Raw genomic sequence first — 14,395 nt, 5'->3', positions numbered from 1 at the left:
TATTTCCTGATTTAGTGACTAGAGTGACTTCTAACAGCAGAGAGGAGAATCTGAGACGTTGCCCCGAGCGAGGGAGGAAATGACTAAGTAATTTGGACGTCTTTAATGTGTGTTAATGACCATGAAAGAGGCAGATGGCGTGGAGTCCTCTTGGAGGGAAACCTCCACATCCTTTTCTTCTCTGTCTCTCAGGATGCATTTCTTCGCAGTGAGTCATGACACCATGACGCAGATGAAAACACACCGTTCGGCCTGTAAACACATTCCGGCGTGGACGTGCCCCCCATTCAGAGAGAAAGGCCTCAGAGTGGCCTCACCAGCACACGCCCCCACGTGCACACGCCAAACAACACGTCTCCATGGCTTTGAGCCCAGATGCGTCGCTGTGTGTGTGCGAGGACCTCTCTGCTCTGAGGAATGTGTGAGAGCTGCGACCGGCTCCTCGTTCCCACACTTCAGCCTCCATTCAGGTCAGCGGCCCACCCCGAGGCGGCCGCCACTGATCCTCCAGACCCTCATTATGCTCCGGCCTCAATGGGCCATCTGGACAGCTGCCGGTGGAGCCGACGCTCACGCAGACCACCGGCACACCTCCGAGTGTGCAGGTACATGACAATGACTGCACAGGTGTTTGTTTCATTGAAGAAACCAAGATGGAAAATATTCTTTGACGACGAAAAACTGTGACAAAAAAGTTTTTCATCTGCAAAATACACGACAGAATGAACTAATTACTGTTTGAATATTTTCATGCAGAATCTCAGGTCAAACAGTGAGTTCCCTTCAGAAGCCAATAAAATCTCTTGCTCAGGACCTGATTCATCAGTTTGCCCTGCCGTTTAGAAGAGACATCCTGTGTTCACACTGCAGGCCTTAACACTTAATTCTGATTTATTGCCCAGATCTGATTCTTTTAATTGACAGTTTATATGATAGTTTAAATGTGGCCCACATCACGTTCCAGTGTGAACTGGCTACGGCCTCAAAGTGACCCAAGAATAATACGACATTGCCCGCCATCGTACAGAAGTAAACATGGAGGCCACAGAGGTTAGCTCATACCTGCTAACTCTTCTGATTTTTTACTGGAGACCCCCGTTTGTCATTGCCGTCTCCCAGATTCCTGTATCTCTCCCGATTTATTTAATTTTAAATTTTTACATTTTCACAACTTTGTGTCCTTTTCATCACATTCGTTATTGTTTCTGGTGCTGGACCACAAATGAAAGTGGCCCACGTCCGAACTGGAAAATATCAGAGACTTGGGCTGTCCACACTTGATCTGTGTCACACATGAGCAGAGAAATTATAAAAAGACAGGTGTCACTTTGGCCTGCAGTCTGAACTCAGCCTCATACTCAGTCACGTTCTGTCTGATTTGACCACAGCGTCATGAAACAGCTTGGTTTTCCAACAATGACCTGTAACGGTCTGCAAGTCACTGTCACGGTTTTGGTGTTTCCTGTGCTTCCTGTTTTATTTTGAAGTTGGTCTGTCTCTGGTGTCCTTGTCTTGCTTTGTTTCCTGTCTGTCCTGATTGCCTGATGTGTCTCACCTGTGGAATCACCCTGCCTGCTTGTGTATAGTCTCTGTTCCCTCCTGGTTTTGTGAGATGGTTTTCTTACGATGTCAGGTGTCTCTGATTGATCCTGTCTTGTTTTTGGATTTATTCTCGGAGCTCTTTGGATTTCTGTTTGTACCTGTTTTGGGCTGTGGTTATTCCCTGGACTGCTTGTAAGTTCACATCAAACACTAAGAAACTGACATTCACAGACAGATGATATCATCTTCAGACCAGAAAACACTTGAAAGAAATGTCGTGCGTCGTTGTAGAAAGCGTAACAAAGTTTTATTGTATGACTGTAAAAGCTGGTTGAACATAGGCTCCCCTGCTTCCTAAACTATCAAGATCTAAATAGTGGTTGAATCAGTTTAAGGTCACGTGGTTCAGAAGAACTCTCTTTTACCTTGAAATTAACAAATTTACATGAAGTTAATTATAAAAGATTTAATGATTTCGCTGCATTTCTGTTTGTGAAACATGCCTCTAACTAAAGCACAAGAGGAATCAGAGGAGGGCAGATTTTAACCCCCTCAGCGTGGACAGAAAGTTTTCCCGCCTTGAGAGTCTTTTCTCAGACGGTTGAGGATCAGGGTTCACATGTTTCCCAGCTGCTCCGCGATGCTGCTGCAGTCAAAGGGACACTGACTCGGAGCCCCCCAGGTCCCACCCCTGTCTTTGTGGCTCAGGTCTCAGTCAGTCAAAGCCTGGTTCATCACCACGGCCTCAGGAATGCTTTGTGCCCGACCCCAGCCCGGAGACAGGTGTACAAATCACAGAGCAGATTGGGGTATGGACGGCAGGGACACGTCTTCACCAGCATCTTGGTGCTGCTGAATCGTCCGTACCAACATGTCAGATCTCACTTGTCAATTGAACTCTGCTCGTCTCTGACTTAGTAGCATTATTAATATTTTACTGATAGCATCCCTCTCACTCTACTTTATATTTGATCGTTTTGTCTCGTGGAGGCGTTGCTCCAAAATCTTCCACTGGTGTTGGACTGGGTTGAGATCTGGGGACCGTAAAGGCTGCAGCATTTTATCAAAATCATTGCACCAAGCATCTGCATGTGATGTTCCTCTTTCATTCGGGTATTTTTAGTTTGTGGTGATATATGGATTTAACTGTTACTAAGGTGATATATATATATATATAGTATTTCCCACTGCGTCTACTTGGATATGCCGACTCTTTGCAGACTGATGTGATGTTATTTAATGTAAACGTGGGGCACGCGTCCTTTGTTCAGGGTCTCTGTGGGAAAGTTGGACCAACATGGCGGACAGGCTTAAAGGCAGGAAAGCTCTGTTCTAATGTTGGCTAAAGAGAAGCAACATGGAGGACAGTTCTGCTGCTGTGAGACACTTTAAACACATCTGTATAATGTAGAACAATGTTTGGAACAGTTATGAGTGTGTTTAAACACATTTATCTGATGTTTGAAGTGAGGAGAGTTTGTTAAAGTGAGTTGAACGAGAACTTATTCAGTGCCTGCGGCTTTCACCGTGGAAAAACAGAGCCGCTGCAGCCCAACAGGAGAATAAAACTTCCAGTCTTTCTTGTGCTTACCGCTCGCTCCACCTGTCCCCAGGGACACCGTCTTTGTCCAGACAGCAACACTCAGTTTAGCGTGAAGTCATTCAGACCTTCTTTGTCATTATAGGAGCTCTTCATTGGCCTCAGAGTGTGGGAACCTGCAGTCAAACAGTTCACAGAGGGCTGCCCTCAGTTTGGACTACAGGCAGCCCTCCATAGACTGGCTTGCTACACTTCATAAAATAATAACAGCAGTGTTTAGAGTCTCTCACAGCTGTTGAACTGTACCAGTAGAGTCAGGTACTTTCCCTCACCCTTTTCATGAAGAGTGAATAACACAATAAAACCATAAAAGCTCAACAGAAGCTCAGCAGAGTGAAGGTCAAAGTCTGGGACACTAAATTATAACCGTCTGCATTTTTATCTTTGAAACAGTTTGTAGAAAGTAAGACAATAGTTGTATTTGGTCCCAGAAAATGTTGTAATACCTGGATGAGCCTCCACAGGTGTCTCTCATTAACAGACTCATACTGTATAGTGTTGGTTTATATGTTTTAATATATTCTCAGGTCAGGGACTTTTTAACAGACGTAACTGAGAGAATAAAGAGTCAACGAGGCCTTTTTACAGTTTGTCTCTCTTATAAGACTCACAGGCTTTAGACACGGTGACGCCTCCAGCAGGTGTAAGGACTTAGTTACACGCAAATAAAGTAAGCAGACAGCCAACAAATACACTAATAATAAAGAAGAAATGATAAAAAAATGAACAACATAATTGTAAAAATAGGATTTTATGTTCTTAGTGTTGAATTTCTTTTTTAATTTAACAGTTTTTGTTTTGTATTGTTAATCCGTTTCTAACTTCATCCAACTTGTGTATAATGACACTCATCACATTGATCTCCTGTCAGACATAACAAAGGGCCAGATTCCCTGAAGTTCTGCGTGAGTAAAAACATGTGCAAACTTGATATCACCAGCAAATTGACATGTAAGCTGATCTACTAAGGTGTGGACGCAGAATGACGTCTTTCAGAAGTGCACCTGTTGTTCATTTAGTACTTTTGCCTTAATGAATATGCAGTTTGGGGCGTTTCACTTTTTTGTGCAAAGTAATGGGAGGGTAACATGCAAATACATTTGTTTACTACACGCAATATGCTCTTACAAGCAATTTCATGTGAGTGCAACAGTTTGAAAGGAAGGTGCAAACCGCCAAGTGCTGCAGAGATGGCTCCTGTTATCGCTGTGAGAAGGAGAGAAGATGTAGAGAAATTAAAAATATTAGATAATATTATTCTATATCAATACATAGAAATACAATTATTTTATTTAACTGCATGAACTGAATCTTTCTTTTGTATTTTCCTTGAAACTTTGGCAAAACTGTTGTATTAACATTCATGCCAATAAAGCAAATTTGAATTGAATTGAGAAAGGGTTTTTTCCATTCTGTCAATATTTCTGGCATGACTGAGGAATGTATAACGCGCACATTTCGCCTCTCCAGCCATGCAGTGTTGGAGCTGTTGGCTGACCTAAGGGCTGATTTGGAGCCAGTTAGGAGTCACGCTCGCTCGCGTCTGTGTCATTCCAGCATACTGTAGTTGTTTCTGCTGGAGTTTCCCAAAGCAGTTTCTCAGGTGTGCAGGACCAAGTACTTAGTTTCGTCTCAGGCAGGACGGGCAGGTACAGACGATTTCCACACGCACTGAATGAAACAAACCAAGGTTTTTACGCAGTGGCTGCTTTCCCTCCCGACTCTCCAAGGCGGAAACCATTAAAACATACAACCCCTGATTTAAATACTCCACCTCCATCCTGTTTACACCTGTTGTCACTTATGCAAATCGTCTTAGTTAATCACCCATAACAGGTCCTACAATTACACGTGCAATATATTAGAATGCACACAAAATGTATTACTCTTTATTCAGGGTGTTAGTAAATCCAGCCCAAAATGTTTAGTGTTGGTATATAGTCATTTGTAAATATGTATATTGTATATGTAATATTTTGGAAGGTTATCATTTATATTTATATAATTTCACTGAACTTGGTTTCAAACCAAATGTATTTCTCTGACATGAAATATCAAAAAATACAAAACATCCTCAGACATAATTTGGCGAGTGTTTAACTCCTCTGATCTGCTTCATCAGGACCGTGAAAGGAGGACTCTAATGTTTTTGTTCATGTAGGATCCCATCGCTTATAATCAGAAGAACAGAAAACAACTTCAATATCGCACAGTGGTTAAATCTTTAAACAGAGCAGAAGGCCCTACAAAAACAAAACAAGTCAATGTAACATACTCCAACTTCTTATATCTCTTAAGTTGCTGATGAGCTGGTGCCACAGCAAACACAAGCAAAATTATTATTGTCACACAATTTCTTTCCCTCTTATTCATCTCAGTTTTCTTTTTTTGTAATTTAATTTCAATTCAATTCCGCTTTATTGGCATGAATGTAAAACAATATTGCCAAAGCAAAAAAATAAATTACAAAGGACCAATTAATTTCAATAAAACAGTGTGTGTTTGCGTGTGTTTAAAAATAAAACAATAATAAAAAATACATTTATTAAAAATAAAGTCAAGACAGTAAAAGCGTGCGTTTGTGTAGAAAAAAAATATAAAAATAGATATTAAACCTAAAAAAATTAATTAAACCTTAAGCATGTGTGTGTTGTGAATTCACTCATGGAAATGGAGTCTTTTTTTATTTCCACTTCCCCCTCTTTTAGTCCCTATTGATTTTATTTTATAGTGATGTAATTCTAAAACAACCTGCTGTTAGCTGAGAAAATATCATGAAATGTGAGTCCAGATATAAACAGGAAAAACTATCCTCCAAACTTCAGAGGGTTTCTTTGTGGAGTGTTTTTGGCGGGAGTTTGGTGTCGGCAGAGTAAACATGCTGTCAGAGAGTGAAAGGTCCAGCTGCTGCTTGGAGGACAAAGACAGCTTTCTCACACTCTCACCATTCAGAGCAGGCAACTGGGAAGTGTGGGTCCCACTTTCCCTCCAGCTCTCCCAGCAGCTCTTCCAGTTTATTGCCTATAAGTGCAGCCGCATGGTAATAAGCAGCTTAACGGGCTTCATTAGGACGCTGCTGCTGGATATCCGACCGTTGAATCAGTGTTGATCTGTTCGCTGAGCATCTCCCTGTAACACTCGGTGGTGAGAACGGTATTTGAAGCATGCCGCATGCAGCACACTTATTATTGTTGTGCCTCCATTCATGGTGCACAACAATGCATTCCTCCGCCTTCATCTGCACATTCTGCAGAGGGAAGCCTCGGCCTCGTTTCAGTAACAATGAGGCGACATCAAAGACTCCGTGACACTTTGTACACATGCAAATGAGCTTCTCCAATAACTGTCTTTAGTATGTGCTCATATTATAACAGCCCTTCCCCGAGGATTACATTTAATAAAACCTTTAAATAAGTACAAGCAAGCAAAATACACTCAAGTAGGCCTATCAGATATTCCCCGCTGAAAGTTTTCACATTCTTTACTTAAATATCAATACAAACGACATCCAATTAATGTTATAAATAAAAAATATAACAAAGCATTGCAATGAACTTGTGTAAAGGTGCAGATGTATAAGCAGCAAAAAATTAGTAGGGGAGACCGGGTATGATTGTAAATAGGGAGAGTTGTAACAACGCCAATTCCACCAATTAGAGATAAGATAGGACTTATTTCAGTATTTACCTGCTTCCTCCCTGATCAGGCACGGTGGTTATCAAGTCTGGAAAGAGGTGAGATTCCCGAATATTATTATTCATAACTTTATTAACCAAGAGTGGACACGCCATACACACTGTGTATTTTACCCCACTGACAAGGGAGCACGTTACTTCTCTCGGTGATCTTGGTCATCATCTGGCTAAAGTTATCAAACATTCGTTTTCATTTGCAAGGTGGACTAACATAATTACCTGTCCAACAGAAAACATCAGCTCCTTCCATCTGAGAAAATCCACAACAATTATATCCTTTATGTTTGCCATCATCTGTCTTACTCTGGCTTCTTCATGTTTTCGCATCTTCGTCGGCTCGTGCTAAATAATAACTTCACTTCTCTTCTTACTTCTAATGAACCAGATGACTACTCAGCGACTGATTATTATTATTTCATCTTCTTCTTCTTTGTTCGCATTCAATGACGAGTGTCTAAACTGCCGGAATTATACAAGAAGAATCGGAAGAAGAACGTAGTGACGAAACACGCTCTGTAGCACTAAAAACATGGCAACGCAACATGGTGACGTCCGTGTAAGGGGGACCCGCGGTTATGTAGATAGAAATGGCTCACTCTAAGGTAAGAAAAACAGCTCATTATATAAGGTCTTTATACACCACTGAAAACAGAGTTATGGATCTTCTATTGCATTTCTGTCAAATCATCAGAAATATTACACACTGAACCTTTTAAGAAATCAACCTCATGAATATAATCATCCTCTTTATCTCTAACTGCTCTGTTCCACTGTCACACAGACCTTCACTGCTGACAGCTTCAGCTAATCGCCAATGTAAATGTATGGAAACATCCTCTCAGTGAAAGTGTGTGTGAAGGTGTGTATGTGTGTGTTAGTATCAGGATCAGAGAACGACAGCTTTCCTCTGTTCCAGTCCAGATTCACTCTGATCCTCTGGAGCTTCTTCTGAACTCTGAGATCAATGGGTGGAGCTGGTGGTGACATTGCTGAGTATTCACCATCATAGAACTCAATTGTCCATAATCCAGACTCTATGTAGTCCTTCCTCTGAACAGACTCAGCTAACACACCCAATGACCAGTCTGTACTGTCTCCAACCTCGACATCCCAGCTGTGAGTCCCTGAGTTAAAGCCCTCCTTGACCAGGACAGAGCAGAGTTCATCAAACCTCTCTGGATTGTCAGGAAGCTGCTGTCTCTCTCCTACTCGTCTCACACTGGTCAGATCTTCAGACAGGATGAGATATGGACCAGCAGTGTTTGGGTCCAGAATGAGAGGAGTGTAGGAGACCATGTCCTTCATCTTGTTCCAGATGTTGAAGGTCAGGTTGCCCAGGTGTTTGGCCTGGTCTATCAGAGCTCCTGAGGGCAGCTGTGGATCATCCAGCAGGGGGCGCTGCTGGACTCTTTCCACTGCAGCCTTGTAGTTGAGCAGGAATGAGACGTCTTCAGCTCTCAGCTCCTCCTCTGTGGCTCTGACTGTGTCTGAAAGAGCTGCTATCTCTCTGCTCAGAGCCTCCATCTTCTCCTTCATCATCTGACTCTTCTGCTCCTCTTCCTCCCTCAGTGCAGCCATCCTGGCCTCCTCTTCCTCCTCTAGAAACTGGTGAAGCTTCTTAAACTGTTCCTTAATCTGCCTCTCTGTGTGTCGGGCCTGGACCTTCATGTGTTCTGCTGTTTGATCAAACTTCACTTTAACTTGTTCACAAACCTTTAACTTCTCCTTTAAGGGCTCCAGAGTTTCCTGAAGTTCCTTCTTGTGTTGTCGTGCAGCTTCATCGACGGGTCTGAATCTGTGGTTGCTGTGTTTTTCTGAATCTCTGCAGACGACACACACTGGCTGCTGATGGTCCAGACAGAAGAGTTTGAGTTTCTCAGAGTGCAGACTGCAGAGAGCCTCTGAAGCTCTCTGATCTCTCTCCTGTAAGAAGGCCTCACACAGCTTCTTTAACGCCAGGTTATAAGGTGGTTCTTCCTTTGAAGATCTTCTCTTACAAACTGGACACTCAGGTGCTTGTTTTTCTCTCCACCAGCTCTTCAGACAGACTTTACAGAAGCTGTGGCTACATGACAGAAGAACAGGATCTCTGAAGACCTCATGACAGACCGGACAGCAGAGATCCTCCTCTGATCTGGAAGCCATTTTGTCTCTGAAGCTAAAATCACAGCAGACAGAAAGTACAGTCAGTCATGGCTCCCCTCCCTCCTCTACTTTAATGTTATGTTTTTAGTCAAACTCACCTTCAGTGTGTGGAGCGTCAGCAGGTTGAAGCAGCAGTGTTGTGTTTTCCTCTTTTCTCTCCTGTAGCTGAACTCAGTCAGAGGAAGTTGGTAGTTTGGTCTGAAGGTGAATCTGATCGTCTGATTTTCATTCTGTGTCTCTGTAGTGAAGAACTAAAACTTTTTCCTGGTTTGTCTCAGGTGAGTTCAGTGAAGGGTGGGGCTTTGTCAGACCTGCTCTGCTGAACACTGTTGCTTCACCTGCAAAACCTGGGTGAGCTACATTCCAGTATTGCTTCATTGCTGGATATGCATACTGATAGTGTGCAGCAGACTGTTCAACAGCTATGTTTATGTTCCGAAGTAGTTTGAACGTAGGTTGAATGTAGTGGAGGATTTCAAAAATGGGCAAGGCAATAACATACAATAACATAATAACAGAGGTAAGGGATTAAAGAAAGAAGGTACCGATACAGTTCAGGGTATAAACAATGCAGTGCAGCCGACAGAAAAAATAACTTTGAGAGAGTACAGCCACTCTGTATATTGATCTTTAAGGGAAGTGGCATAGCATAATTTAAGTTAAGTTTTGAACAGGCCTAAAAACACAGCTCGGTGCCAGCTTACAGGCTGCCAGCTAGCACCAGGCCGCCTGATCCCCGGCCTACTAGCTGCCTGCTGGAGTCTCAGCCTGCTAGCACCCAGCGAGTTAGCCACAAGCGAACTAACCCCAAGGCTGGCTTGTGGCTAACTCGCTGGCACTGATCTCCGGTCTGCAAGCCCCCAGCCAGCCAGCGGTCCCCGGCCTGCTATCTGCCTGTGGGGAAGCTTTCTCCTGCCTGCTAGCGCTCCAGCTGCTAGCCACCTGCCTGTCCTGCCTGCCTGCCTGCCTGTTAGTGCCCTGGCGGCTAGCTAGCCCTGTTAAGGGATTAAAGAAAGAAGGTTCCGATACAGTTCAGGGTAGCTTACAGGCTGCCAGCTAGCCCGGGTAGCCACCCGCCTGTCCTGCCCTATCCCCAGCATGCTAGCATTGCTAGTCGCCTGCCTGGTCCCCGTCCTATTCCTGTTGCTGGTCCCTCATCAATGGTCGAACTGACACCAGCGCCAAGGCCTCGGTCGGTGGCCAAACAGACTGCAGCTCCACGTGTCCAGTTGGTGGTCAGACCAACTACAGCTCCACGTGTCCTGTTCCCGGTCCCCAGCCCAGCTGTCCAGTCCTTGGCCTTTGGTGCCAACCTTCAAAGAGGTCTCACCTTCGTCGGTCTCCTGTCTGGCCTCAGGTGAGCCCCTGCTCTCACCGTCGACCTCTGGCTAGACCTCCTGAACAGTGCTGCCCCCCTGATCTGCCCGGCCTGTTGGGTTGTCCTCTGTGACGACCTCCTGAACTTTTTTGTCCCCCTGACCCGCCTCGTCTGCTCGGTTGACCTCCGGGTCGGCCTTCCGAACCGTATGCCCCCCTTCCCTGCATGTTAGGCCTAGCGCCTTACCTGCCCTGTTCCCTGGCCCTGCTCTGCCTGTTCGGTCGCCCCCCTGAACTTTATGATCCCCCTGCTCTGCTCTCAGGCCGCCCGCCTGAGAATTAAGTTTACTTAGTATTTGTCTTGTCTCCTATCTTAGTTCTGTGTCTTTGTTCGTGGTCCCTTGTTCATGTCTTAGTATTTTCTCCTAGTTCTGTGTTTACATTATTACAGTTTAGTCTGCTCTTTATTCTGTGCCTATAGTTCTGTTCCTGTTTGGATCTGTGCCTGCCTAAGTTCTTGTCTTTCTGTTATTATCTGGTGTTTGTTCCATGCTTAGTTTCTGTCTGCCTGTCTAGTGTTTATGGTGATCCTTGAGTTATCCCTCTGCCTACCGGTCTCTCTGTTTTCCCCTGCTGTCTCTCTGGCTGCCTGTCTCGTTAGTATCATCCCTGTCACCTGTGTTGATCCCGCCCTGCTCGTTAGTCCGTGTGTGTGTGTGTGTGAGTGTGTATATGCTTGCTTGTGTCTTCAGTCCTTGTCCAGTCACTGTAGCTTGTAATGCTCTGTATTATGTCATGTGGATAGTCAGCCTGTTCGTTCTCCCTGCTTGTTTCTGTTGGATTACCTTGTTAGGGCCCGAGCACGACCGTGCGAGGTCCCTATTGAATTTGCTCGGATTATTTTTTATTTTTTTAATTTTTTTTTTTTTTTCTGCAAAGTAGGCCCAAATGACATGGCCTAAACATACTCGAAAACTCACCAAAATTTGCAAACATGTCAGAACCGGTGAAAAATTTCGTATTCTACAAGTTTCGCACATGGGCGTTGCAAAATGACTCGCTAGCGCCACCTAGAAAATTGGAAAAAATTAGCCCCTCGTTCACGTTCAACCTACATCTACGAAATTTTCTGGGGACATGTATCATGTCAAGACGCACAAAAAAGCCTCAAGAACCCATAGCCTAAAGTCAACAGGAAGTCGGCCATTTTGAATTTTATGGCCATTTTTGGATGATTTACACACTTCGTACTTTAACGAACTCCTCCTAGGGATTTAGTCGGATCGACGTCAAATTTCTGCTGTGCCTTCTAAAGGCATTGAAGATGAAAAGTTGTGCTATTTGCAAGTTTTCGTCAATGGGCGTGTCCGTGGCGTGGCGTCAAAGATCAAGTCTTCGCCATGACACGGAAGTTGTCGTAGCTTCAGTGTACATGCTCACATCTGGACCAAACTGTACATCTAGGATGAGAGTCCCGCCCTGAACACATGTACATGCTGATATTCACCCACAGTCATAGCGCCACCTGCTGGCAAAAGGAAGTGACTTTTAACGAAGCAGCCCCCGCCGCACGTTTCACCTACGTGCACGAATTTTCTGTGGTACGTGTATCTTGTCCAGACGCACAAAAAAGTCTCTTGGAGCCATAGCCTAAACCCAACAGGAAGTCGGCCATTTTGAATTTTACGTCAAATTTTGGATGATTTACACACTTCGTACTTTAACGAACTCCTCCTAGGGATTTAGTCCGACCAACCTCAAATTTGTGCTGTGCCTTCTAAAGGCATTGAAGATGAAAAGTTGTGCTATTTGCAAGTTTTCGTCAATGGGCGTGTCCGTGGCGTGGCGTCAGAGATCAACTCTTCGCCATGACACGGAAGTTGTCGTAACTTCAGTGTACATGCTCACATCTGGACCAAACTGTACATGTAGGATGAGAGTCCCGCCCTGAACACATGTACATGCTGACATTCACCCACAGTCATAGCGCCACCTGCTGGCAACAGGAAGTGACTTTTAACGAAGCAGCCCCCGCCGCACGTTTCACCTACGTGCACGAATTTTCTGTGGTACGTGTATCTTGTCCAGACGCACAAAAAAGCGTCTTGGAGCGATGCCCTAAAATCAACAGGAAGTCGGCCATTTTGAATTTTACGTCAAATTTTGGATGATTTACACACTTCGTACTTTAACGAACTCCTCCTAGGGATTTAGTCCGACCGACTTCAAATTTGTGCTGTGCCTTCTAAAGGCATTGAAGATGAAAAGTTGTGCTATTTGCGAGTTTTGCGAGTCAATGGGTGTGTCCGTGGCGTGGCGTCAGAGATCAAGTCTTCGCCATGACACAGGAAGTTGTTGTAACTTACGTGTACATGCTCACATCTGAACCAAACTTTACGTGCTTGATAACTCAAGGGTCATCTTCTCTGCTATTGGTGGACCAGTCAGACAGGAGAGCTCTTACTCTGCCTGCAGACATCAACGATCTTGCCCCTCACACAGTCAGATGGCTTCCTTCAGTGCACTGAGGTGTTTAACAACTCTGAAGACAATACTACCAGCAATGTCTTCCTTCTCTTTTCATGTAGACGCTCCGACAGACAGTGCTTTCAGTTTGCTGCATGCATGGACACAGAACTGCGGTATAGAGAGAAGCACACGGTCAGCAGGCTGCAGCTAAATCTGGAGTGCACTCGTATTCAATTCTGTATGGTAAATTCAGTTTTAACGGAGCAGAGCGAGCTGACAGGCAGAGTTAGAGACTTTTTCTGTCCGTTTCTCTCTTTACAAAGACGCATGTCAGAGTCTTCTCTGAAGAGGGCAATGAAGTCTCAGTAGTACCCGATGCGAGCACCACATACAACACAATTTATCAAATTACACAACGGATATACAGTATGAAAATAAGACTGATTGGATTATACTCACAGGAAGTATAAAACCTGTTACATGCGTAACACTGTAATGTCAGGGAAATTACTTTACTTAGATTTAAGTACTGCAGTTGTACATTTGAAATACCTTCCTAACTTTCTGATAGGAAGCCTTCTTGAGGTGGTATAAAACATTTCTTCTTATATTCTGACTTGAGTTGTGGACAACTATGACCACATGAATTAAAAAAATTAAACATTTCACTGCCCAAGTCAGCTATAACACAAGTCTTGTTCATCAGACTACATGCTGTGGACAGATTTTGTCCCAGGATTTATTATGCATTTCTTCTTCTTCGTTGCATGATTTAGAATAATAAGGTGAGAAATGGGTCTGTTCTGAGTTCATCCTGCACTGCAGCAGCTAATAAAGTCCATTTAATCCCAAAAACGCTTTTCTTTTAGGCAGGCTGGAGCAGAAAACAACTCACCTTTCCTCAAGTTGTACAGTAATGTCACATGTGTATGAAGGTGGATCAAACAAGCTAATCTTAAATGTCAAAGTAGAGAGGAGCCTAGTAGGCCTATTTATTTTCATTCATTATACAATATGAATAAGCTATGCAGACAGTTGTAAAGAAAGAACATCTTTTTCTTCTGTTCTCTACTTGTTATAGTTACACAGTATTAGGGGTGTGGGCTGTATTAAAAGTATCCACTGTTCTCCCATGCTCTAACACACAGTAACGATGAAATGTGTGCTGTTCTCACATTCTTCCTCTGTATGTACACATAAACAACAAGGCAGGGAAATATAAAAGGAATTTATTTTATTGTTTGGGTACATTATTGTTCAGTGTACATGTTCACATCTGAAACAAACTTTACGTGCTTGATAACTCTCCCACCCCGCAGACATCTACACGCCAATACCGATTTATATTCATAGCGGCAAGTGCAATGTAGCTCCACATAGGGGACACAGGAAGTGACATATAGCACCTTCATGCGGCGTCGGAACCGCGTAGGAAATTCACAGCCGCACCGGCAGAGCTCCAGAATGTGCAACTCGGCCGGCTCACGCGCGGACGCGCTACAAGTGCGAGGGCCCGCCCAACGCTGCTTGCAGCTTTAATTTTATTTGGACTCATTTATTTTGGAAAGCTTCAGCTCAGCCACTCTGCCTGTAAGTGTGCTCGCTTTTAGTTTGTTTAAATAAACCT

The 14,395-nt window shown here is 44.0% G+C and overlaps 1 protein-coding gene across 1 annotated transcript; it reads right to left on the bottom strand.

Annotated features, from left to right (window-relative positions):
- Positions 1-5,058: 5,058 nt before the first annotated feature.
- On the bottom strand, positions 5,059-10,972 carry LOC119886974 (nuclear factor 7, brain-like). Its single transcript, XM_038697990.1, has 2 exons — positions 9,081-10,972; positions 5,059-8,995 (listed from the first exon to the last, which is right to left on the bottom strand). The coding sequence occupies exon 2, from the start codon at positions 8,980-8,982 to the stop codon at positions 7,642-7,644; it is 1,341 nt and encodes a 446-aa protein (XP_038553918.1). The 5' UTR covers positions 8,983-8,995; positions 9,081-10,972; the 3' UTR covers positions 5,059-7,641.
- Between the last annotated feature and the right edge of the window lie 3,423 nt (positions 10,973-14,395).

This window comes from Micropterus salmoides, unplaced genomic scaffold (genome assembly GCF_014851395.1).
Source record: "Micropterus salmoides isolate LMB-PRFRI ecotype aquatic unplaced genomic scaffold, ASM1485139v1 Ms_hic_scaffold_4, whole genome shotgun sequence".
In the NCBI taxonomy this organism is placed as follows: Eukaryota; Metazoa; Chordata; class Actinopteri; order Centrarchiformes; family Centrarchidae; genus Micropterus; species Micropterus salmoides.
This window is presented reverse-complemented; position numbering and strand designations above follow the sequence as displayed.